The sequence below is a fragment of the Acipenser ruthenus genome, chromosome 43, assembly GCF_902713425.1.
Source record: "Acipenser ruthenus chromosome 43, fAciRut3.2 maternal haplotype, whole genome shotgun sequence".
NCBI lineage: Eukaryota > Metazoa > Chordata > Actinopteri > Acipenseriformes > Acipenseridae > Acipenser > Acipenser ruthenus.
In genome coordinates this window covers 240778-265777 of record NC_081231.1, presented here as the reverse complement: position 1 = coordinate 265777, position 25000 = coordinate 240778, and the positions used below count along the sequence as shown (strand labels likewise).

Sequence of the window (25000 nt, the reverse complement as noted above, 5' to 3'; positions counted from 1 at the left end):
CTGGAGAGCGAGGCCAGCAAACTGAGGTATTTCTTTAACAAAGTGTAGTACCGGCTTGTTTTTAAAAACGAGAATGCAGGCTGTCTGAAAAACTGCACCTTTTTTTCTGTCTAAAAGTACAGGGAGGATTTTTAGACTGCTTTTCATAAACAGGTAAAAAAAAAATAAAACTCAATCCAATGTATAAGACGTTAAGTATTCATTTTCAGCAGCTGAATTCAATTCCGTTGTAAGATTGTGAAACATATGATTGTGCTGCTATTAAAACGGAAGGCATTCCTTCAATCTATTAGATTATTTATTTCTGTGCCTTGACTGCGACACTCTGTAATAACATGTTGGTTTGCGTGTCGCTTTTTCCTCAATAGATATTGTGGTAAAAAATAAAGAATTATTTTGAAATGCAGTGTTGTGTTTTGTTGTTAAACTGGACCCAAGGATTATCTGCAGGGTTTGGGGCATATATATATATATATATATATATATATATATATATATATATATATACTGTGATGTCTTCTGTGTGATCAATCGGTTCTATGGACCAAATGCTGCTCGGAATCAAAAGGAACGAGAGTTTATCTTCAAACCGGGAACTCTGGAACCATGCGAATGAACATTCTATTCTAAAAATCATGACATCATCCACAGAATTTTTGCATAATTACAATTCTTGAATAACACAGAGTTTATGTACTTTTTAAACAGCTGAAGAAGGGCTTTTGCCCGAAACGTCCTGAAAATAAAATATTTTGTGTTTTTCTTTAACACTTTCTGTGTACATTTTTTAAAAACCTTTTCTCATATATATATATATATAGAGAGAGAGAGAGAGAGAGAGAGAAAAGGATATTTCAGGTACTTAAAAAGGTAGAATAATTGATTACAAGTCAATTATCAGGACGTTTCGGACTACAAGTCCTTCATAGGCTGAATACAAATGTATATAGTGCTTTTTACTTTTGTTAAAAGTGACATAACTTTAATTGTCACAGAACGCATAATAACCCACAGCTGTTTTCTCTTTTCTTTCTCATAAACACGCGCCTGGTGCGGGACAGTGCACGCATTGTTCCAGTTAAAATGGCACAAGCGCTTATTGCTCCCCAAGCCTTTGTGCCTCTTCATTATACAACCCAGGTACTTATATGCTTCCCATTTAAATGGTGATAGAAGTGAGAAATCACTGAATCTGCAAACGTGTGTGTTTTAATATAAGCTCTGAATCATCCCAGCGTTAATAAACTCTTAAAATGAAGCTGCATTACACATCAGCCGTTTGCAATCACCAGTCTTGCTGTTCGGTCGTGTGATGCTTGGGTATCCCGCTATGCTGCCTGCGAGAATTGAGCAAAACTCTTAAATGTAACTTATTGTTATCTGGTTTTTTACTAACGTGGGTAAAGCGAAGAAGCAGCACAAATGCGCTTTGTCTCGCGTCATGCTAGGGAAATAAGACCTCATTTGGTTAAGGAAATTACGTCGCTGTATGTCTCTGCTGTACCAAGTCTTTGGTCGGGTCAGCTCGGCTCGGCTTGGCTCAGAAGTAAATAACATCTATACGGATAGCGGCTCAGAACAGCGTCAGCCCTTTGATTGACTTTATCTGAAGATGATTAATTTGTTTTTTTGTTTTTTTTAAAGAAGACCCTTTTAAATCGACCCTTCAAAGGAATTCAGCTGAAGGATCAAATCGACCATGCGGCGCTCAGGACAGATATGCAAACGTCATCGAATGTCCAGATAACATTCAAATGTGAAAATAAAATTCAGGACACTTTTTTCCCCCCATAACGGCGCACACTGTGTTTTTATTATAGAAACTGTATGTACGACACAGATAAAGATCCCGTTGCAGTGCGATCCAGTCCTGGTTTCACTGGGAGTTTAATAATCAGACACACCTGAGCTTGTTAGCTAGACACACTGGGGGCTGATCAAGCTGGTAGCAGTAAAACCTGGACTGGATCACACTGCTGTGCGATAGGAGTCTGATTCCCATCGCTGGGTTTGAAAAAAAAACAAAAAAAAACATTTTAGACATTCAACTAACAATGTGAAATTGTTTACAGTAAAAATCAAGACCCGCATCCAAACTCCGAAGCGTTGCTTGAGCGGGGAGCAGTGTGGAGTAGTGGTTAGGGCTCTGGACTCTTGACCGGAGGGTCATGGGTTCAATCCCAGGTGGGGGACACTGCTGCTGTACCCTTGAGCAAGGTACTTTACCTAGATTGCTCCAGTAAAAACCCAACTGTATAAATGGGGAATTGTATGTAAAATAATGTGATATCTGTATAATGTGAAATAATGTATAATGTGATATCTTGTAACAATTGTAAGTCGCCCTGGATAAGGGCGTCTGCTAAGAAATAAATAATAATAATAATTATAATAATAATGATGACACGTCTCTTGTTATCTTGTGTGTTTATGTGCTCGGAAATGAAGGTGCGGCAGTTATATAGGACAATTCACGGGAAAACGCAGCTAGATGACATAATTAAACAATGTGATTACGGGTGCGGTATTTAACTAAGCGGTCGAGTCATAGCGAGACATGTTATTTTTGTCCACCCGCTCACTGAGTCACAAGATCCGGGATGAAATCTGAAGCGGTTCAGAGGGAGCGGAACTGAGCCGCCGTGAAGCGGGTGCTGTTCAGAGCTGCTTACTAAACCCTCCCCTGTGTTTATAAAATTACAATGTGCTAAAGCAGGGGTCTCCAATCCTGCTCCCGGAGGGCCGGTGTCCCTCCTGTTTTCTGTTCCAGCTGTGCCCAAAATTACTCCATTGGACCAGGAACCAGGATTGGACACCCCTGTGCTAAACAGACTCCACGAATCACATTTTAACTTTTATTTTTGGCATAGGACGCACCCCCGGGGGTGGTGTAGTGCTATATTTAGAAGCGAGGGGTCGCTATTATCTGCACCCCCTCCCCTCCCCTCCTCTACCCTCCCGTCCCCTCCCCTCTCCTCCTCTCCTCTCCTCTCCTCTCCTCTCCTCTCCCCTCCCCTCTCTCTCAACCCCGCCACGCCGCTTCCCCTTTTCCCTCATAAACTCAACAGAACCGCAGTTTATCACTGGTAGTTACGGTATTTGACAGAGCTGACAAGTGTACCAATTGATTACAAATTCAGACAATCAGGTATTGAGGTATTAATGTGTCAAGCAACTAGACTTACAGCTATTTATATTAAAGATACATGATACATCATCATCATCATCATCATCATCATCAATAATAATAATAATAATAATAATAATAATAATAATAATAATAATAATAATAATAATAATAATAATAATAATAATAGGTCAGCAGTGTGGAGTAGTGGTTAGGGCTCTGGACTCTTGACCGGAGGGTCGTGGGTTCAATCCCAGGTGGGGGACACTGCTGCTGTACCCTTGAGCAAGGTACTTTACCTAGATTGCTCCAGTAAAAACCCAACTGTATAAATGGGGAATTGTATGTAAAAATAATGTGATATCTTGTAACAATTATAAGTCGTCCGCTAAGAAATAAATAATAATAATAATTAATCCTACGCGTAACACTCCACCGCCCCCCCTTCTGTTTAGGTTATTTTATCTACATTATTTCTTATATATGGGTCGAAAAATAAGAGCGGTTTAAATTGTAAAACGCTGACACCTTAAATACAGGTTCCCTTCACCTCTCCACATTATTCACACCTGAGGCTGCCAGCCCTATGAAAGCACATTCCCGCCACCAAAACACAAAACAAATCAACATAAACCGAAATACATTTTAAATTTCCATTATAAGGATGACTTACTATCTCATTATGTCGACTTAGGAACTCCTTATTTCGACTTACTATCTCGAATTAACGAGTTAGTAAGTCGAAATAACAAGATCCTAACTCGAGACAGTAAGTCGAAATAACGAGATCCTAAGTCAAAACAATGAGACAGTATGTCAACCTTATAATGCAAATTTAAAATGTGTTTTTTTTATTTTTGATGGCACTACAGCTTAAAAAAACAATCCTGCTGCCGGATGTCCCGCCTTGTAAACTTTAACCCAACATGTCTGCGCCCCGCAGTGTCAGCTGCGGCGTGAAGGATCATTGCCTGGTTTCTTTGGAAGCGGTTCTGCCGGATTGAGTGAGTTATGAAATGAAAGAGTTAGTTTGAATTGCGGTTTATAGAAGGTTTGCACTCCTGGTTAAGCAAGGAGAATTTATAATAACGAGCGTTTACAGACACAGCGACTGCATGTCATTAAAAACACACACAAAAAGCGAGAGTAGTCGATTTTGTGTTCTGATTTTTCAAAACCAATTTGACCAATTGCAGGGTTTTCAAATCTCTGCCGAAATTCAGTGTAAAAATACGTTTTTTTTTTTTGTTCTGTACAAAAACAGCCACATTTGGTGTGATTTTTGTAGTATACGTCGTTATTTTAACTTCACCGGTAATGCGTGGGTAATTCTGTTACAATTATGATGCGTTGCTGACTTTGAAACCCTTGTTTGTAATTAAAATGGAACTGCATTGTCTTCATACGAGTACCGTGGCTTGCAACTCCCACTAGCCCTGCAATTATATATACTGTATTATTATTATTATTATTATTATTATTATTATTATTATTATTATTATTATTGCAATGATCAGGAGCCTGGAGTCTGATGTTAAATACTGTTCCTCCCTTATAGTTGCATGAACAGCTCCTGTTAGTAAACCTGCAGCCGCAGGGCTAGTGTGAGTTTGTAACCCTGCTCAAACTCCTGGCTCCTGATCATTTCAATATTAATAATAATAATACTAGACTTCATTGAGGGGAGCTCTGAACCCCAGGACTGGGTGCAGCACCAGCAGCAGCAGGGCTAGTGTGAGTTTCTAACCCTGCTCAAACTCCTGACTCCTGATCATTTCAATATTAATAATAATAATACTAGACTTCATTGAGGGGAGCTCTGAACCCCAGGACTGGGTGCAGCAGCAGCAGCAGCAGGGCTAGTGTGAGTTTGTAACCCTGCTCAAACTCCTGGCTCCTGATCATTTCAATATTAATAATAATAATACTAGACTTCATTGAGGGGAGCTCTGAACCCCAGGACTGGGTGCAGCAGCAGCAGCAGCAGCAGCAGCAGGGCTAGTGTGAGTTTCTAACCCTGCTGAAACTCCTGGCTCCTGATCATTTCAATATTAATAATAATAATACTAGACTTCATTGAGGGGAGCTCTGAACCCCAGGACTGGGTGCAGCAGCAGCAGCAGCAGGGCTAGTGTGAGTTTGTAACCCTGCTCAAACTCCTGGCTCCTGATCATTTCAATATTAATAATAATAATACTAGACTTCATTGAGGGGAGCTCTGAACCCCAGGACTGGGTGCAGCAGCAGCAGCAGCAGCAGCAGCAGGGCTAGTGTGAGTTTCTAACCCTGCTGAAACTCCTGGCTCCTGATCATTTCAATATTAATAATAATAATACTAGACTTCATTGAGGGGAGCTCTGAACCCCAGGACTGGGTGCAGCAGCAGCAGCAGCAGGGCTAGTGTGAGTTTGTAACCCTGCTCAAACTCCTGGCTCCTGATCATTTCAATATTAATAATAATAATACTAGACTTCATTGAGGGGAGCTCTGAACCCCAGGACTGGGTGCAGCAGCAGCAGGGCTAGTGTGAGTTTCTAACCCTGCTCAAACTCCTGGCTCCTGATCATTTCAATATTAATAATAATACTAGACTTCATTGAGGGGAGCTCTGAACCCCAGGACTGGGTGCAGCAGCAGCAGCAGCAGCAGCAGGGCTAGTGTGAGTTTCTAACCCTGCTCAAACTCCTGGCTCCTGATCATTTCAATATTAATAATAATAATACTAGACTTCATTGAGGGGAGCTCTGAACCCCAGGACTGGGTGCAGCAGCAGCAGCAGCAGGGCTAGTGTGAGTTTGTAACCCTGCTCAAACTCCTGGCTCCTGATCATTTCAATATTAATAATAATAATACTAGACTTCATTGAGGGGAGCTCTGAACCCCAGGACTGGGTGCAGCAGCAGCAGGGCTAGTGTGAGTTTCTAACCCTGCTCAAACTCCTGGCTCCTGATCATTTCAATATTAATAATAATAATACTAGACTTCATTGAGGGGAGTTCTGAACCCCAGGACTGGGTGCAGCAGCAGCAGCAGCAGCAGGGCTAGTGTGAGTTTCTAACCCTGCTCAAACTCCTGGCTCCTGATCATTTCAATATTAATAATAATAATACTAGACTTCATTGAGGGGAGCTCTGAACCCCAGGACTGGGTGCAGCAGCAGCAGCAGCAGCAGCAGGGCTAGTGTGAGTTTCTAACCCTGCTCAAACTCCTGACTCCTGATCATTTCAATATTAATAATAATAATACTAGACTTCATTGAGGGGAGCTCTGAACCCCAGGACTGGGTGCAGCAGCAGCAGGGCTAGTGTGAGTTTCTAATCCTGCTCAAACTCCTGACTCCTGATCATTTCAATATTAATAATAATAATACTAGACTTCATTGAGGGGAGCTCTGAACCCCAGGACTGGGTGCAGCAATCACAAATATTAGGCACAGAATATGCATTGGCCATTTGATACAAGCTTGGAGCTTAGACAGTGTCTAACTGTCTGCAGTTCCATTAAGTGCCCACAAGGTGGAGCTGCGAGACCTCGTCACGTTCAAATCAATACTACTAGAATCCACAGCAGTGTGATCCAGTCCTGGTTTCAGCATGAGTTTAATAATCAGACACACCTGAGCTTGTTAGCTAGACACACTGGGGGCTGATCAAGCTGGTAGCAGTAAAACCTGGACTGGATCACACTGCTGTGCAACAGGAGTCTTTATTCCTGTCCCTCGTTTGCAGGTTTGCTGTGATGTCTAAGATTTCGAAGGCTGCCAAGTCGGTGAGGAAGGCTGACGTGGGGAACGTGATCCGAGCGATCGTGCGTGCCGGGCAGGCTGCCCCTGGACCCCCGCTGGGACCCGTTCTGGGGCAGGTAGGACCGCCGGTCTCTGCCTCCCTCTCTTGCTCGTTAAAATTTCTAGTATGGAGTTGGAGGCGGAAGGATAATCCACCCATGCTGTTAATACTGCACCCTGCTGTCAACGCTGCACCCTGCTGTCAACGCTGCACCCTGCTGTCAACGCTGCACCCAGACCCAGACAGACAGGCAGACAGATGCACGTACACACACAGAGACAGAGACAGAGACACAGACACACACACAGACAGACAGACAGACAGAGACACACACGCACACGCTTGCGCACACACACACACACACACACACACACACAGACAGACAGACACAGAGACGGACGCACGCGCACACACACACACAGAGACACACGCACACACACAACAAACCTGACCCTGAGGGCATTCCTGTGTGTTATTTGTACAGTTCTTGACAGTAATGTCTTGTTACTGTCTGGTCTTGAGAGGAGAAGAGAGGAGGGAGAGAGGGGGGGGAAGGGGGGAGAAAATAAACGAACACTGACAACATCGTAACGCACACAGAAATCAATTTTGAATTAATTCTAGCGACGGAGAGAGAGACTAGCTTCTGATCGTGCACTTACCATTCTCTGCATACGTTTCTGGACATGGTGAATTTCAAACTGCATTGAAAAGACACTGTATAGAAAGGACTGAAGTACAAACCACTAGAACAATCGTGTGGACGTTTTTATTGAATGTTGTACAGTTAGAAACAAATACAGACCATAATAAATGAGAAACCCCATACAGTATTCCAGTGAATAACTAGCGGTATCAGAAATTTCAGTATCTATATTTCAAAAGGAAAAAAAAGAACCTTCATTTATATATAGAGAGGAGGAGGAGGAGGGGCTACAGTTCCCTGGATATGAAAGAGGGGGCTAACGATTCGGTGTGTTGGGAGCCCGTGTGCGTGCGAGCGGGGGTGTGATTGCGGGACGAGGCGGGGGGGGTGTCGTTGAGACTCGGAGCGTTCCGATCGGACCCTCGGCTGGCGTCCGACAGCTCCCTCCGATGCTGCAGCACCGCGCAGGTCTTGACCGCCACGGCCAGCGCGTTCTTCCCCAGGAACACGGTGGAGACGCGCGGGTCCTGATACCACAGCAGGACCCCTCCCCGGATGAAGAGAGTGGCGACGTTGACCACCGCCAGGCTCAGGAGCGGGTAGACCACCGTCTTTCGGGCCCCCCCTTGCGTGCCGATCTCGCTCAAGGAGACGCAGGGCAGGACCAGGAGGAGAGAGTAGCAGTAGAAGAAAGTCGCGCCTTCCACCCACAGGGGGAGCCCTTTCTTCAGGGGCTCCCAGAGGTTGGCCTGAATATCCAGGACGTCTAAGAGGTCCACCACCACCCAGAAGATCCGGTTCCGGAGGCTCTCCTTCTTCCTGAAGATCCGGACGTGCTCCATGCGGTCGGTGGCCGCCAGGATTACGAAGAGGGAGGGGACCCCCACGGAGAGCAGCAGGGTCAGGGTCTTCCTGGCCAGGGGGTCCGGCGCTCGCTTCTCGGACTTGTAGTTCTGGTAAATGAAGTAGAGTTTGACCTCCAGCGCAAAGACGTAGAGGAACCACAGGACCATGGCGCAGCCGCGCCGGGGGGTCTTCACTTCCGCCCCCACCCACACGGCCACGTAACGGAGCGCGATGAGGAAGCACAGGTCTCCCACCAGCACCGTGATGCACACCCCGATTTTTTGGGGCCCCAAGCTCTGCTCCACCAGGTAGACGTCCATGGTAGCCATGGTGGAGATTATCACCATGGCGGACATGCAGGCGTGGGGTTTATTAGCAGGAGGGGGAGGGGCCATGCTGCGCCGCCCACGCCGTCCTGTAGGGGGAGACAGAGAGCAAAAGTATTTTAACATAAATTTCAACTGCTAATTTCTCCTAAGTCACAGTTTTGATTGATTTTAAAATAACCCGCGATTCTACAAAGCTGCTTACTGCCGTGGTTTCTGATTTGCAATACGCAGTTGATTGGTTTAACCAGCGATTCTACTAAGCAGTTTTCAAAATAGTAACATCATTTTTTTAAAATCTTTTTTATCTTGTGTGCTGCCCTCCTTTTTTTTTTTTGTAAGAGAAATCTCAGTGAGTTTTTAACTCCCTTCTGAACGAGAGAGAGTTTTTAAGTGAGCTGGAATGGAAATTCTCGCGTCTTGGCCGCTGTCCCGTCTCGACCCGTCTCTCTGTCTTCATCAGATAACGGAAAAGCCTTTTTTTTTATCATTATGTCAAAGCTAAGTGACTTGTCACTGGAGATTGAGTATTGACGCCTTGACTGTGTGAAAGCGTCATGATCTTGTGAAAGGTCGTCAAGAGGTCAAGTCAGGGCGCTTCGGTTTGAAATCTCTCCCGTCGAGATGGAGGTTCAAGCAGCAGCAGCAGCAGCTAGAATAATATTAATCGCATTCATAACTCCGATATTAAATCACAACAACAATGATAATCATAAGGAAAACATATATTCTGTTTATAAGGGTTCAGTGTTTGCTTATGATCGTTCTTTGTTCTGTGCTGGTGGAGCAGAGAGAGAGAGAGAGGGGCTCTTATACTCTCTGAACAGCCTCCCTCTGTGCTGGTGGAGCAGAGAAAGAGAAAGGGGGGCTCTTATACTCTCTGAACAGCCTCCCTCTGTGCTGGTGGAGCAGAGAAAGAGAAGCTCTTATACTCTCTGAACAGCCTCCCTCTGTGCTGGTGGAGCAGAGAGAGAGAAAGGGAGGCTCTTATACTGTCTGAACATCCTCCCTCTGTGCTGGTGGAGCAGAGAGAGAGAGAGAGGGGCTCTTATACTCTCTGAACAGCCTCCCTCTGCTCTGTGCTGGTGGAGCAGAGAAAGAGAAAGGGAAGCTCTTATACTCTCTGAACAGCCTCCCTCTGTGCTGGTAGAGCAGAGAAAGAGAAAGGGGGGCTCTTATACTCTCTGAACAGCCTCCCTCTGTGCTGGTAGAGCAGAGAGAGAAAGGGAGGCTCTTATACTCTCTGAACAGCCTCCCTCTGTGCTGGTGGAGCAGAGAGAGAGAAAGGGAGGCTCTTATACTCTCTGAACAGCCTCCCTCTGTGCTGGTAGAGCAGAGAGAGAAAGGGAGGCTCTTATACTCTCTGAACAGCCTCCCTCTGTGCTGGTGGAGCAGAGAGAGAGAAAGGGAGGCTCTTATACTCTCTGAACAGCCTCCCTCTGCTCTGTGCTGGTGGAGCAGAGAGAGAGAAAGGGAGGCTCTTGCAGTCTCTGAACAGCCTCCCTCTTCTCTGTGCTGGTGGAGCAGAGAGAGAGAGAAAGGGAGGCTCTTATACTCTCTGAACAGCCTCCCTCTGCGCTGTGCTGGTGGAGCAGAGAAAGAGAGGCTCTTATACTCGCTGAACAGCCTCCCTCTGCTCTGTGCTGGTGGAGCAGAGAGAGAGAGAAAGGGAGGCTCTTATACTCTCTGAACAGCCTCCCTCTGCGCTGTGCTGGTGGAGCAGAGAAAGAGAGGCTCTTATACTCGCTGAACAGCCTCCCTCTGCTCTGTGCTGGTGGAGCAGAGAGAGAGAGAAAGGGAGGCTCTTACAGTCTCTGAACAGCCTCCCTCTTCTCTGTGCTGGTGGAGCAGAGAGAAAGGGAGGATCTTGCACTCTCTCAACAGACTCCCTCTGCCCGACTCCCTCAAACCAAGTTACAAAAAGCCTAACAAGAAATTCAAATAACCTATGATCGGTGGGCAAGAGAAAACGTTCAAATATTATTTATTTATATTATAAACTGACGCACAAGCAGCCTCTTCTCTTTTTGTTAATCTCCAGATCGTGTTTTTTTCAGACGATCGATGGATGAAGAGGCGTGCGGTCGAGCTTGGTTCACTAGGCTGTCTGAGGGGGGGGGGGGGGGCTCGGTGAAATGCAGAGCACACCTCCTTGTCTCCGGCCTGCACGCTCCACCGCGCTCGCTATCGGCCACCTGGGTCTCGTATGTCTATTCGGGTGATGAAATTCATGGGCGACGCGTTTTTAATCCTCTAGTCGATTAGGCTCAGGATTTAAATTACTCATTATTTCCAAGTTCTTTCAGAGATGCTGTAGTGTCCTTTTTGGAGGATACGTTTTCAACCGGCGGTGTGTTTTTGTTTAACATTTGTATAAAGTTTTTGTTGTTTTTTTAAATTACGTTTCAATCTGTACGTCATCAACTTGCCCGTCATACCGGTATAGCGCTGTTTTTTTAAAATTTACAGCCGTGTTTTATATTGAATTTCTAAAGGCGTCTTTCAACGGGGGAGCCTTTGTGTTTTTGCCGTTTCCCAGTACCACCAGAAAAATCAATCTGCTTTGGTATTCTCCCTGCGTGTCTCTGAATAATATAATATAAACACTGCGAACCCCAGAGTCATTCTAAATAAATTTAAATCGACTTGCATTAACTTAAATGCAAATTCTATTCACAACCCTCATCCGTTTTAAGTTAGCTGAGCATTCAAATGTAATTTAGTTGTTCAAACGTAAATAGTTTAAGTAGAATCGGGGGACTGGATTCCCGTCAGCCCTTGCAGTACAGTTTATCGTGTTGTTGGGTGTGTGTGTGTGTGTGTGTGTGTGTGCGGTTGCACACGTGTGTTGTGTTTGCTTGTCTCTTGTGCCCCCGCCTGCTCCCTCACATGGGGCAGCAGTGTGGAGGAGCGGTCAGGGCTCTGGACTCTTGACCGGAGGGTCGTGGGTTCAATCCCAGGTGGGGGGACACTGCTGCTGTACCCTTGAGCAAGGTACTTTACCTAGATTGCTCCAGTAAAAACCCAACTGTATAAATGGGGAATTGTATGTAAAAATAATGTGATATCTTGTAACCATTGTAAGTCGCCCTGGATAAGGGCGTCTGCTAAGAAAATAATAATAATAATAATAATAATAATAATAATGTGTTCTCCTTGTGTTGTGTGTGTGCCCCCCCCTGCGCCCCCCCCCCCCCTCGTTCGGTGGTCAGTCTGCCGATGTGACGTCACTCCCCTCTCCCTCTGTCTCCATCTCTGCACCTGTCTGCTTCCAGCCCTTGTAAAAGCTGCCATAAGCGCACAAGCAGAAGCGTTTCACTGGCAGCTGCTGAAATAGCTCGTTGATTGCACAATTCTGTTGCCCCAGCTAACTTTTCACTGTTTTAAAAATATAATAAAAATATTCAAAACTAACTATTAAAAAGTAAACTCCAAATGGAATAAGTTACATGAATATACATGTTATGAGTTTAGTCAGCCCCAGAGAAAGTTGTCGTAACAAAGAAAATAAATGGAGTAGCTAAACTTAATTATATTAAGGCAATGATTTTACTCAGTTTGTTTTTGAGTAAACTTGACTTATCAGTGTGTTATTGATGCCACTCCGATCGTATGAGCCTATTTTATTTTATGTATTTATTCATTTATTTGTGTTATTGTCGAGTTGTTTTTCACCAGCAGTGTATTAACAACACCATGAGCAAAGAGAGAGAGAGAGAAAATAAAACTAGCGACACATATTGATTCAGGCGTGTGTAAATTCCTTTAGCTCCGAGCTATCTTGAGGCGCAGAGGAACTGGATCTATCAACTATCTGGCATGGCGACAGCTTGTAAGACAGCGCCAACCTGGCCGCTCAGGTAACTGGCAATGCCGGTTTGAAGTATGCCTCGTTTCCATGACCACGGTGCCCCCCCCCCCTCCCCCCAAATCTCAGCTAACCCGGGCTCTCCCGCCTTTTCTCCGAACCCCTATTGATAGTTTACCCGAGTTGAGTGAAAAAGACGTCGTTTCTGTTTTCTGATTCTTTTGAGTTATTATTATTATTATTATTATTATTATTATTATTATTATTATTATTATTATTATTATTATTATTATTATTATTATTATTAATTCAGACGCCCTTATCCAGGGCGACTTACAGTTATTACAGATTATCACATTGCAGATAAGAGCTGTTATGAAATACAATAAGGTCTGTTGTAAACAAGAGCAAATTCAAATAGGGGAAAAAAAATATAAAAACAATTAAAATACAATAAACGGTCAACAAATCTTCCCCAAACCCTGACAGCAAGGCCCGCACGCTTTGAAAAACATCCTCGCGTTTCGCTTTCTTCTGAGGTTTAATTCAAAGCGTATTCAAGCGTAATTATAAGCATAACTCTTTCTTTAGAAGCGCCGGGTGAATTGCACTAGCCAGCTGAGGCAGGCTGCGCTCAACCCTGATGAACGGGCTTCGTAGTGAAGGGCGCCTTGAGATGAAAATAAAATAATACGCCGACTTGAGAGTTCACTTGATCTTCATCACCGCGCCCGGCGTGCCAAGGGGCGTCTTATAACACCGGCCTGCGTAATTTACCTTAAATAAAACAGGACGCCACCACGAAACAGACCAACCACCAAATCTTCACAGACCAATTTCTTCTCCCTGTAAAAAAAAATAGAAATAAACATGAATAAAAATACAGAAAGTATCGTTTCCCAGATTACTCGAAACTTTCAGAAGTCCTGTTCAGAATCTACGACCGTCTGCGCCAGAGGCGAGATTGCGCTTAATAATAATATTCATAAGAGGGAAGACGATTTCAGCAAAATTCTGCTAACGTATTATAATATTGCATCTCAGAAAATGCGGGCTGTTGGGCTAGATATTGCTTTGACGCTATATTCATGAAAATGAAATTCAAAAAAATAAAGATATTGATCATTCTAACCGGTGCTTCAGCGGATCAAACAGATAACCTAAAGAGGGGTCTTCTCTTTGTGGGACAAAAAAATCTTATACCGTCTCCTTTCTCGGATCCATTTATCAATTTTCCAGACATTTTTTAAAACGAACTGCGGTTTCATGCGCCATATCCGAGGGGCTCAGTTTGAAAGACCGAAACCAGGAAGTCACAATGCGTTTTGGGGTCGAAACAACGGTGAAATTATTCCAAACTAGAGTGATTTTAATGGTTATTGATCCAGTGCCTTCAGAATCGCATGCAGTGAAACGTAAAAGCACACACACATGAAATGCATTAATAAAACGTGCAAAAATATTTAGAAATAAATAATTCACCCCCTTTTTTTTAGCCTAGAAGTAGAGAAAATGAGTTAACTCTGCTCAGGTGTTAGGAAAATACATCTATCTATCTATCTATCTATCTATCTATCTATCTGTCTATCTATCTCTCCTCTCTCCTCTCTCCTCTCTCTCTCTCTCTCTCTCTCTCTCTCTCTATCTCTCTATCTCTCTCCCTATCTCTCTCTCTATCTATCTATCAGTCTCTATCTCTCTCTCTCTATCTATCTCTCTCTATCTATCTCTATCTATCTATCTCTCTCTCTATCTATCTATCTATATATCCACAAAGCCGTGAGAATTGGAAACGCGGCTATTAATAAAAATAAATAAAATAATACAGTAGATTTAATAAATATTACCCACGTGTTTTGTGTTCACGTGTGTTCTTCCTCAAATAAATACGGACTCTCGACTCCCTGGCCGGTATGTCGCTCAGTGTGACAGCGGTCCGGATTCGTGTCCGGCTGCCTTTATCGAGGGATCGCCAGAAAGGGAAGCCGACTACCCGCCTCCTGTTTTAAATGTGATGTTCATAACCACACGAATCCCCATCCTCGTCGTTTTTCATCTTCAAAGAAAAGCGTGCTTGATCCAACAAGCCGTTAAAATCCTGCATTTCAGAAAGGGTTTGTGCACCAAGACTCTCTCTCTCTCACTCTCTCTCTCTCTCTCTCTCTCTCTCTCTCTCTCTCTCTCTCTCTCTCATAATTTAAAGCAGATTTGCTTATCGTCTGTCGCCAGTATGAAATGTTTCAGCTAGTTTAATCCACTTATAGTTCTGTGGACGCAGAAAAGGAGGCGAGACCGATCTTCAGCTGAATAGTTTTCACGCTGTTGAACAGCAATTATTATGATGTTTTAATATATATTTAGACAGCGTTTTTTCTGTTTTGCTTAAGTTCCTATAGGATCTCACGACAGTTGAAACAGTCTTATATAAAAACAAACCAACTCAACTTTGCACAAGATCGTTTTTTTCCTCTTCTTGCTTATGAGCCGCACGGTCATGTGATCTTGTTCAGCCAATCACAGCACTTAATTTATTGCAAGGCATTTTATACGAGGCTATATTTAAGCAACTAATTCATTGGCAACTTCGAAGAAACGCAACGCAAGTGTTTAATACATTTTAGACGTAACTTTTGCAGTAAGTTATCGGGACAGTATAGTTTAAAGAGGCAATTATAACAACAGCTAGATAATGGCAGTTAAAAATGTAGCCTGCCCTTCAAATGAGGACACTTAGAGGGGCGGGCGTGATACTGTGTGACAATTTGTTAAATTAATTCAAAACTACAAAACAAAATAAAAAAGTATTCTACAGTGAAACATGCCCTTGCCTAGAGAGAGAGAGAGAGAGAGCGCTGGGTGTGATGTATTCAGTAAAGATCACCCGCCTGCGCGTCCCATGCCGCTGCGCAATTAATCACACCCGTCCTGTTTATATAACCGCTGAAAAGCCGGTCGTGATTTACAATGCGTCTGTGATCTTTTGTGCTCAGTCCTGTAGAGACACTGTCGCTAGGAGTAGTGATACTTTTACATGAGGCTGTAGGTTTGCCAACAGTGGAGGCTTGGTGATCCAGCGCTTAGAGAAAAGGGGTCTCGATACCAGGAGGTTCAAATCCCGGCTCAGCCGCTGACTCCCTGTGCGTGTGCGTGTGTGTGTGTGTGTGTGTGTGTGTGTGACCCTGAGCGAGTCGCTTCACCTCCTTGTGCTCCGTCCTTCGGATGAGACGTAAAACAAACGAGCTCCTATTGGAAGTGACTCTGCAGTTCACCCCCCTAGTCTCCCCCAAATGCCTGCTAAATGACTAAATAATTATATATTTGATCATAACGATATGACTCCCATTGCACAGCAGTGTGATCCAGTCCTGGTTTCACTAGGAGTTTTGGGGCAGCAGTGTGGAGTAGTGGTTAGGGCTCTGGACTCTTGACCGGAGGGTCGTGGGTTCAATCCCAGGTGGGGGACGCTGCTGCTGTACCCTTGAGCAAGGTACTTTACCTAGATTGCTCCAGTAAAAACCCAACTGTATAAATGGGGAATAGTATGTAAAAAATAATGTGATATCTTGTAACAATTGTAAGTCGCCCTGGATAAGGGCGTCAGCTAAGAAATAAATAATAATAATAATAATAATAATAATAATAATCAGACACACCTGAGCACCAGGAAATCGAAATCTGGATGGAGAGAGAGAGTAAAGAATGTATTTGTTTCTGAATGGGTTGATAATATAATCCTAGGGTCTCATTTTCCTCCCAGGTGGCAGTCAAACATTCAGAAAGCCGTCACGTCTCGTGCGATTTTGTTCTTCACTTGCAAATACCTCCAAATGTCAAAGAGACGCCCGTTTTCAATCTCCTCGGCAGCTGAGACTCAAGTCAGGAGCCTGGCTTTGCATCCTGAGCGTGGGGGGGGGGGGGGGCGAGGGGGGGGGCACACACACAACAAGGAGAACACATGTGAGGGGGGGGGGCTCTGCCGTGTGGCATGCGATCTGTAAACCTCGTGGGAGTACAGCCGCAGTTTAGGATTCTTCCCAGAGACTGGATACTGATTTACACAGGTGTGCCGGATCAGCGCGGGAATCCTGCTGAGCAAAGACATCAAACAGCAAGGAATAATAATAATAATAATAATGGAAATGCAGTCCACTGACAACTCTCTAACTGTCCAATCTAAAGGGAGACGGACAGAGAGAGAGAGAGAGAGAGAGAGAGGAGGGAGTCACGCAGACAGAGACCCCCCCTCCTTCCTGACCTTTCTGTGTGTGTGTGTGTGTGTGTGTGTGTGTGTCTCACCCTGTGTGTTTCCTCAGCTTGTCAGTTCAGCGCTCAGAGCAGATAACTAGCCCGGCAGTTCATGTGACAGGTGGCTCATCTCCTATAAAAAACAAACACAAAAAAAAACAGCACAGCTTCGAGAGACCGGTCCCAGGGGAGCCAGGTGGCACAGCGTGTGGGCAGGAGAACCGGGCTCGCTAGAACGGTGATGTGCCAACGATATTAAAAGATGTAATTCTATAACTTCACAGCGGGATATTATTATTATTATTATTATTATTATTATTATTATTATTATTATTGTATACAAAATGTACCCAGAGCAGGTATGGGAATAAGACTCCTGTTGCACAGCAGCGTGATCCAGTCCAGGTTTTACTGCTACCAGCTTGATCAGCCCCCAGTGTGTCTAGCTAACAAGCTCAGGTGTGTCTGATTATTAAACTCCTGGTGAAACCAGGACTGGATCACACTGCTGTGCAACGAGAGTATTATTCCCAGCACTGCTGTGGGTCGAATGAATTTTGTATGCAATAATAATAATAATAATAATAATAATAATAATAATAATAATGCTATCCCAGGGAAGCTCACTTCAGATAGGTTTATTTTATCACTGCCCCTGTGCTTGTGTTTTGACAGTCGCCTGTCTCTTAAGGATTCAGATGCTGATAGACTCACAATCTCTTTCCAGAGAGATTTGCGCAGGTCAAGCCCAAGACCTTGCTTCTTAAACAGAGCTCCCCGTAGACTCTGTGCCGTTCCGTTGAATATCAATGTGAATCCCATCTCCTCCCACATCTGTGCTCTGCATACACGCTTAATGCCTTGTCAGACACTGCAGGGTTTGGGGTAGGGAGGCAGTGTGAGCCTCATTAAACTCTAAAAAGCTCTCCTACCGTCTTCAGTTTATTATTATTGAGTCATTTAGCAGACGCTTTTATCCAAAGCGGCTTCCAGAGACTAGGGGGGGTGAACTCTGCTTCATCAACAACTGCTGCTGCTGCTGAGTCACTTCCAATAGGAGCTCGTTTGTTTTACGTCTCATCCGAAGGACGGAGCACAAGGAGGTGAAGCGACTCGCTCAGGGGGACTTAATTTTCCAATTTAAAAAAAAAAAAAAACTTTGCAATATATAAAAACAGCCCTTATCGACCGCTGGCAAAAAAAACTCCCCAGGTTTATAAACAGACCTGGACTGCGCTGTACAGCAGTGTGAAGAATTCATGCAATTTTTTTTTTCTTGAGTTTTACGAAATGCCACGGTTGCTCTCCCTCCTCATCCAGCAGCCCCATCAATTTCCCATTAGCCTGCCCCCCCCCCCTCCCCTCGTGCAGCGAGGGAGGTGATGTCTCTCTGAGTTACCACAACGTTCTGTTATCTTTGGCATCACGGATCGCCGCTAAATCTTATGGATAGAACCGGTCTCTGGATTGATTGATTCCTGCTTTGCATTTTCAAACGCCCTTGGAAGAAAACTCCACGGTCATCTTGCAGTGCCCTCCTCCTCCCCCAAGCTTTTCCCATGGTTATACAGTGCAGTTACCATAGCTTACCATGGTTTGTATCTTAATGTGCTTTCCATATGTCTTAATTACAAAGTGCCACACCTGTCTGTGCTTTACAATGCTTCCCTATGCTTTCCCAGACCTCTCTGTGCTTTACAATGCTTCCCTATGCTTTACCAGACCTCTCTGTGCTTTACAATGCTTCCCTATGCTTTACCAGACCTCTCTGTGCTTTACAATGCTTCCCTATGCTTTACCAGACCTCTCTGTGCTTTACAATGCTTCCCTATGCTTTCCCAGACCTCTCTGTGCTTTACAATGCTTCCCTATGCTTTACCAGACCTCTCTGTGCTTTACAATGCTTCCCTATGCTTTCCCAGACCTCTCTGTGCTTTACAATGCTTCCCTATGCTTTACCAGACCTCTCTGTGCTTTACAATGCTTCCCTATGCTTTACCAGACCTCTCTGTGCTTTACAATGCTTCCCTATGCTTTACCAGACCTCTCTGTGCTTTACAATGCTTCCCTATGCTTTCCCAGACCTCTCTGTGCTTTACAATGCTTCCCTATGCTTTACCAGACCTCTCTGTGCTTTACAATGCTTCCCTATGCTTTACCAGACCTCTCTGTGCTTTACAATGCTCCCCTATGCTTTACCAGACCTCTCTGTGCTTTACAATGCTTCCCTATGCTTTACCAGACCTCTCTGTGCTTTACAATGCTCCCCTATGCTTTACCAGACCTCTCTGTGCTTTACAATGCTTCCCTATGCTTTCCCAGACCTCTCTGTGCTTTACAATGCTTCCCTATGCTTTACCAGACCTCTCTGTGTTTTACAATGCTTCCCTATGCTTTACCAGACCTCTCTGTGCTTTACAATGCTTCCCTATGCTTTACCAGACCTCTCTGTGCTTTACAATGCTTCCCTATGCTTTTCCAGACCTCTCTGTGCTTTACAATGCTTCCCTATGCTTTACCAGACCTCTCTGTGCTTTACAATGCTTCCCTATGCTTTCCCAGACCTCTCTGTGCTTTACAATGCTTCCCTGTGCGAGGCGGGGGAGTATCTGAAAAACTACATTTTATGCGACGGCCATTTCCCTTGAAAATACGAAACCGCTCTCGGAGATATAAAAGCTGATCTCGCCAACGCTCAAGATCCGTTATGAATAAGTAATTGAGGCGGAGGTAATTAATTTAGTCCGATACAGATGGTGGGGGGGATTAATTATTCAGTAGCTCGCTTAACTCGTGGCTTTTTTTTTTTTTTTTCTTCAGTGAATCGTTATTCTGTGACTTTTGAGAAGCTTGTTCAACTACGAAGTTTAAAAATATGTCAAAACCCTGACTGATGGGAGACTGACACACCGATGATCTGGAGGCACTGGGAGCTCCTCTGTCTGTGTCGCTTCTATACCTGCTATTTATACTCTAGAAGCTCGGAGCCTACCTGAGTGCAGTCTGTTCTGTCACCTTACCAATTATCAATAGAAAGGAGTTATTCGGCTGTAACTCCATTCAGGTGCAACCAACCGCTAACTACCCTCTATTATTATTATTATTATTAATAATTATTATTATTATTATTATTATTATTATTATTATTATTATTATTATTATTATTATTATTATTTATTTCTTAGCAGACGCCCTTATCCAGGGCGACTTACAATTGTTACAAGATATCACATTATTTTTACATACAATTACTCATTTATACAGTTGGGTTTTTACTGGAGCCACTTCCAAATTGGACTATTTGTAGTTCTGACAACCAGAATCCCTTAGTCTTTTTAGTTACATGAGTGCATTAGTCTTTATCGTCTCTTACAAGGGAAGTGGAGCTATTAGGGGTGTTAATCTGAAAGTCTGGCTGAGCAGAGATAAGCGTCAATGCTAGAGTAATCACTCACACACGCACACGGCTCCCTGCGCTACATGCAGCCTGCTATCGGGTGCCTGACAGCCCGTGTTTAGATAAAGCGCAGTGTAATAGCTTTTGTGTTTCGGAAGGATTTATTTTTTCTCCTGAATGCCTGGGCTCTTGGGAGGGAAGCGGTCGTTTAATGCGATTTTTTTTTTTTTTTTTTTTTTTGTGTGTGTCCTGATTTCTTGATTTTGCGGAGATCTGCCCGGAAATATTCAGCGTGTTCCTCTGGGTGTCATTAACAAATGGAAATTTTAGAACTGATTTCACTAATAATAAAACTAAAAACCATTTCAATCTCCCCCTCCTCTCCTCTTCCCTGCATCTCTCTCTCCTCTCCCTCTCCCTCTTCTCCTTCCCTCTCTCCTCCCCTGTCTCTCGTCTCTCCCCCCCCTCTGTCCCACTCCTCTCTCTCCTCCTCTCCTCTCTGTCCTCTCCTCTCTGTCTCTCCCTCTCCACTCTGTCTCTATCTCTCTTTTCTCTATCACCCCCCTCTCTCCCTCTCCTCTCTCTCTCTCTTTCTCTCCCTATCTCCCTCTGCTCTCTCTGTCTACCCCTTTCCCCGTCTCTCTCTCTGTCTCTCCCTGCCTGCCTGTCTGTCTCTCTCTCTCTGCATGTATGTCTGTGTCTCTCTCTCTCTCTCTCTGCATGTCTGTCTGTGTGTGTGTGTGTGTCTCTCTTGCTCTCGCTCTGTCTGTCTCTGTCTGTCTGTCTGTCTGTCTGTCTGTCTGTCTGTGTGTGTGTGTGTGTGTGTGTGTGTGTGTGTGTGTGTGTGTATCTCAATCTCACTCTATCTTTCTTTCTCTCTGCATGCATGTCTGTCTGTGTGTCTCTCGCTCTCGCTGTATCTATCTGTCTGGCTCCCGAGTGGCGCATCCAGTAAAGGCGCTCCACGTGGAGTGCAGGATGCTCCCTATAGCCTGGAGATCGCAGGTTCGAATCCAGGCTATGTCACTGCCGACCGTGACCGGGAGTTCCTAGGGGGCGGGGCACAATCGGCTGAGCACCGCCCCGGTAGGGAGGGCAGGGGAATCCAGGGTTCACCGCGCACCAGTGCCCCCCTGTGGCCGATAGCGGGGCTGCAGCGGAGCTGGTTCCTGATTGATGTGATCACAGCGTCTCCTCTCTCTCTCTCTCGCTGCAGAGAGGCATTCCTATCGGGCAGTTCTGCAAGGATTTCAATGAGAAGACCAAGGACATCAAGGAAGGCATCCCTCTGCCCATCAAGGTCTTTGTGAAGGTGAGCCGGCCAGCGCTTTCTCTCTGTGTTTACGAGACCGCCAGCCCCACTCGCAAAAATTTATGAACCGTTTTACTGACTCTTTATTTATTTTTTTTAAGGCTGTTTGTGTGCGTGCAGGTTTTATAATATTAAAATTAACCCTTTCCCACAAATAAGTGATGCTAACATTCATATTCTTTACTTTTTTTCTTTTGCTCAATTTCTCTTCTTTTTCTTTCACACTCCTTCCTTCATTTCACTTTTACTCTCCTTTTTCTTACACTTTTTCCCTCCTTTCTCTCTCCCTCCTTCCACTTTCTTACTCTCTCCTTTCTTTCTCTCTCCCTTCCTCTATTTTTCTTACACTCCCTCCCTCTTTTTTCCCTCCTTTCTCTCCTTTCTTTCTCTATCCCTCTATTTCTCTTACTCTCTCTCTCCTCTTTCTCTCTCCCTCCTTTTTCTCTTACACTTTCTCTGTCTCTCTTTCTTCCCCTTCTCTCTCTTTCTTTCTTTCTTTCTTTCTTTCTTTTTCTTTCTTTCTCTCTCACTCTCCTCTCTCTCTCGCTCTCTCCCCCTCTCTTGCTCTCTCTCTCCTCTTCCCCCCCTCTCTCTCCCCTCTCTCCCATATCTCTCTCTCTCTCTCTCTCTCTCTCTCTCTCTCTCTCTCTCTCTCTCAGCCTGACCGGACGTACGATCTGAAGATTAATCAGCCGACCGTCTCGTACTTCCTGAAGGCTGCGGCCGGGATCGAGAGGGGAGCGGGGAAGACAGGTGGGCTGAATTCTGGACCGTGTCACACATCAATACTGGTTCCCCTCCCGAATATTTGTACCCCTATTATTTTTTGGTAACGAAAGTCCTCTTTCTTTGCACACGAGTTTATATCTGTGCGTTTTAACTAAAACCATTCAGAAGGTACAATAGCACCCTCTTGTGGCGTCTTGAAATTATAACACCCTGCTGGAGGGTTTTACAGCAATGTTAGACCGTGCTTTATAAAAAGCCACGATCTCTTATCAACTTTATCAACCTCCCTTTAACCCCTCCTTCTCCCTTCATCTTCCCCTTCCCTCTCCTCACTTCAACAAAGCAATTTCAATTTTGATTTGACAAACCGGATCAGGCTAGCCCTGTTAACAAAGTCCCGTGTTTTGGTTTTTCAACGGTTCTCTGTGTTTTTGCGTGTGCGTCCAGGTCACGAGGTCGCGGGCATGGTGACGGTGAAGCACGTCTACGAGATCGCGCGGGTCAAAGCGCAGGACGAGAGCTTCGCCCTGCAGAACATGTCTCTGGAGAACGTGGTCCGGTGCATCATCGGCAGCGCCCGCTCCCTGGGCATCCGAGTCGTCAACGAGTGAGGACCCTGCTTCGCTTTCCTCTTACCCCGATGTTTCCGAGGGAAATGATTCCTTAGGATTACCCGGATGGAGCCCTCCACAATCGGGCGATTTTTTTTTTTTGAGTGAATTCAGAAACAGCTGCTTGGATTCGTGTGGGTCGCTGTTCTCCGCAGAGTCTTTAAGAAAAGCAGCGACCCACACAAACCCGAGCAGCTGTTTCTGAATTCACTCTGAACGGGGAATCAGCCCCCCGATCCACACCAGCGACCCCTCGTCTGCGGAGAGCTCCGTCTTGATAATCGAATGATGGGTTCTAGTCCTTGGCGATTTGTTTTAATTTTATTTTTTATTAGTTCAAAGTCTCGTTTATTGCCTCTTGTTGGGGGGGGGGGGGGGGGGTTCTTGAAACATGATTTTAAATGATACACCGAACTTCACTTGTGGAGCTCTGTGCTGCTCGAAATGTCAGGTGTCCTATTTATAGTTTGTAGTGAGTGTAGTTTAATGAGACCGAGGGCTGTCCTTTTTTTTTTTTTTTTTCATGGTATAAATAATAATTTGCTTATTTCACGCCAGGTCAAATAGTAATTGAAGATATTTCACGATTTAAAAAAAAAAAACAAACGTTTAAAATTGATCATTTTTTTGTCCACAGTTATTGTACAACAAATGTTACTAAATATTGAAATGCTTTAACAGAATAAACTACCTTCTCTCTCTCTCTCTCCTCCCTTCTTTCTCTCCCCCTCTTCCTCTCTCCTCTCTCCCTCTTCTCTCTCCTCTCCCTTCTCTCTCCCCCTCCATCTTCTTTCCCCTCTCTCTCTTTCTCTCTCCTCTCCCCCTCTCTCTCCTCTCTTTCTCACCCCTATCCCTCATCTACCCTCTCTCTCTCCTACCCATTCTCTCCATCATCCCCCTCTCTGTCCTCTCTGTCTCCCTCCCTCTCCTCTCCCTTCTCTCTCCCCCTCTTCCTCTTCCCTCCCCCCTCTCTACTCTCCCCTCTCCCCATCTCCCTCTCTCTCCTCTCTCCCCCCACTCTCTCCGTCATCTCCCCTCTCTCTCTCTCTCCTCCCCCTTCACTCCCCCTCTTCCTCTTCTCTCCCCCCTCTCTCTCCTCTCTTCCCCTCTCCCTCATCTCCTCTCTCTCTCCCCCCCACTCTCCATCATCTCCCTCTCCTCTCCCTTCTCTCTCCCCCTCTTCCTCTTTTCCCCTCTCTGTCTCTCTCCTCTCTGTCTCCCTCTATCTCTCCTCCCTTCTCTCTCCCCCTCTTCCTCTCCTCTCCCTCATCTCCTCTCTCTCTCCTCCCCTCTCTCTCTGTCTCTCCTCTCTCCCCTCTCCCTCATCCTCCTCCTCTTCTCTCTCTCTCCTCCTCCTCCTCCTCCTCCTCCTCCTCCTCCTCTCCTCTCCCAGCTTGTCCGCTGAAGAGTACCGGCGTTTCCTGCAGGATCGGGAAGAGAAGCGCCGATCGGACGAGGCGGCGGCGGCGGCGGAAGAGCTGACATCGGGAAAGAAAAAATAAAATAAGAACCGACAATCACAATAAAAACGTGTGCCGTCAAATTCATTAGTATTTTAATTTTTTTTAGCGTTTGGCCGCCTGACTCCACTGTTACACTGTATCAAGAGTTTAAAAGGAAAGCTGTGAAAATCTGATCTGTTCACGATGTTTCGTTATCCTGTTTAGTATCAAATATTATTTTCTTTCTTTGACACGCATTTATTTATGTATGTATTTTTAAAAACTTTAGAACACGAGCTATTTATTTATTTCTGTCATTTTAATAAGTTTCATTTAGACGTAACCGTTTTGCGGTTAACAAAAATGGGAGGAGTCGGTTAATCTTAACAATACAGTTTTTAAAGAGAGAATTACAATAACCGGTAGATAGCAGTTTAAAATTACTCCAAAAAATGTTTCACAGCAGCCGGTTCTTCAAATAAGGACAATGGCGCTGTATTACCACTAGGGGGCAGCGCAGCCTAAGGAATGAGCAAGACTTCAGTTGAACGCGTTTGTTGTCCACAGTCCAGAGTTATATACAGACGTTAATACGTGCATTTATAGTCTAATATATATATATATTGTAAAAGAAACCGGTAATGTTCTAGAATCGGGCTGAGGTTTGAGTTTTTAGAGTGCGTTTTCTGCAGATCTTTTTAAAAAAATACACACTCCCACAAGAAA

The 25000-nt window shown here is 44.8% G+C and overlaps 2 protein-coding genes across 2 annotated transcripts; one reads left to right on the top strand and one right to left on the bottom strand.

Annotated features, from left to right (window-relative positions):
* The first annotated feature begins 4034 nt into the window (after positions 1–4034).
* LOC131709351 (large ribosomal subunit protein uL11m-like) lies at positions 4035–24375 on the top strand. The gene is made up of 6 exons (XM_059011792.1): positions 4035–4131; positions 6856–6988; positions 21397–21492; positions 22152–22245; positions 22669–22828; positions 24226–24375. The coding sequence occupies exons 2-6, from the start codon at positions 6866–6868 to the stop codon at positions 24332–24334; spliced, it is 582 nt and encodes a 193-aa protein (XP_058867775.1). The 5' UTR covers positions 4035–4131; positions 6856–6865; the 3' UTR covers positions 24335–24375.
* On the bottom strand, positions 7678–15006 carry LOC117398698 (transmembrane protein 121). Its single transcript, XM_034918376.2, has 3 exons — positions 14390–15006; positions 13316–13384; positions 7678–8819 (listed from the first exon to the last, which is right to left on the bottom strand). Exon 3 carries the CDS (start codon positions 8797–8799, stop codon positions 7846–7848), a length of 954 nt encoding a protein of 317 aa, XP_034774267.2. The 5' UTR covers positions 8800–8819; positions 13316–13384; positions 14390–15006; the 3' UTR covers positions 7678–7845.
* Positions 24376–25000: the final 625 nt, after the last annotated feature.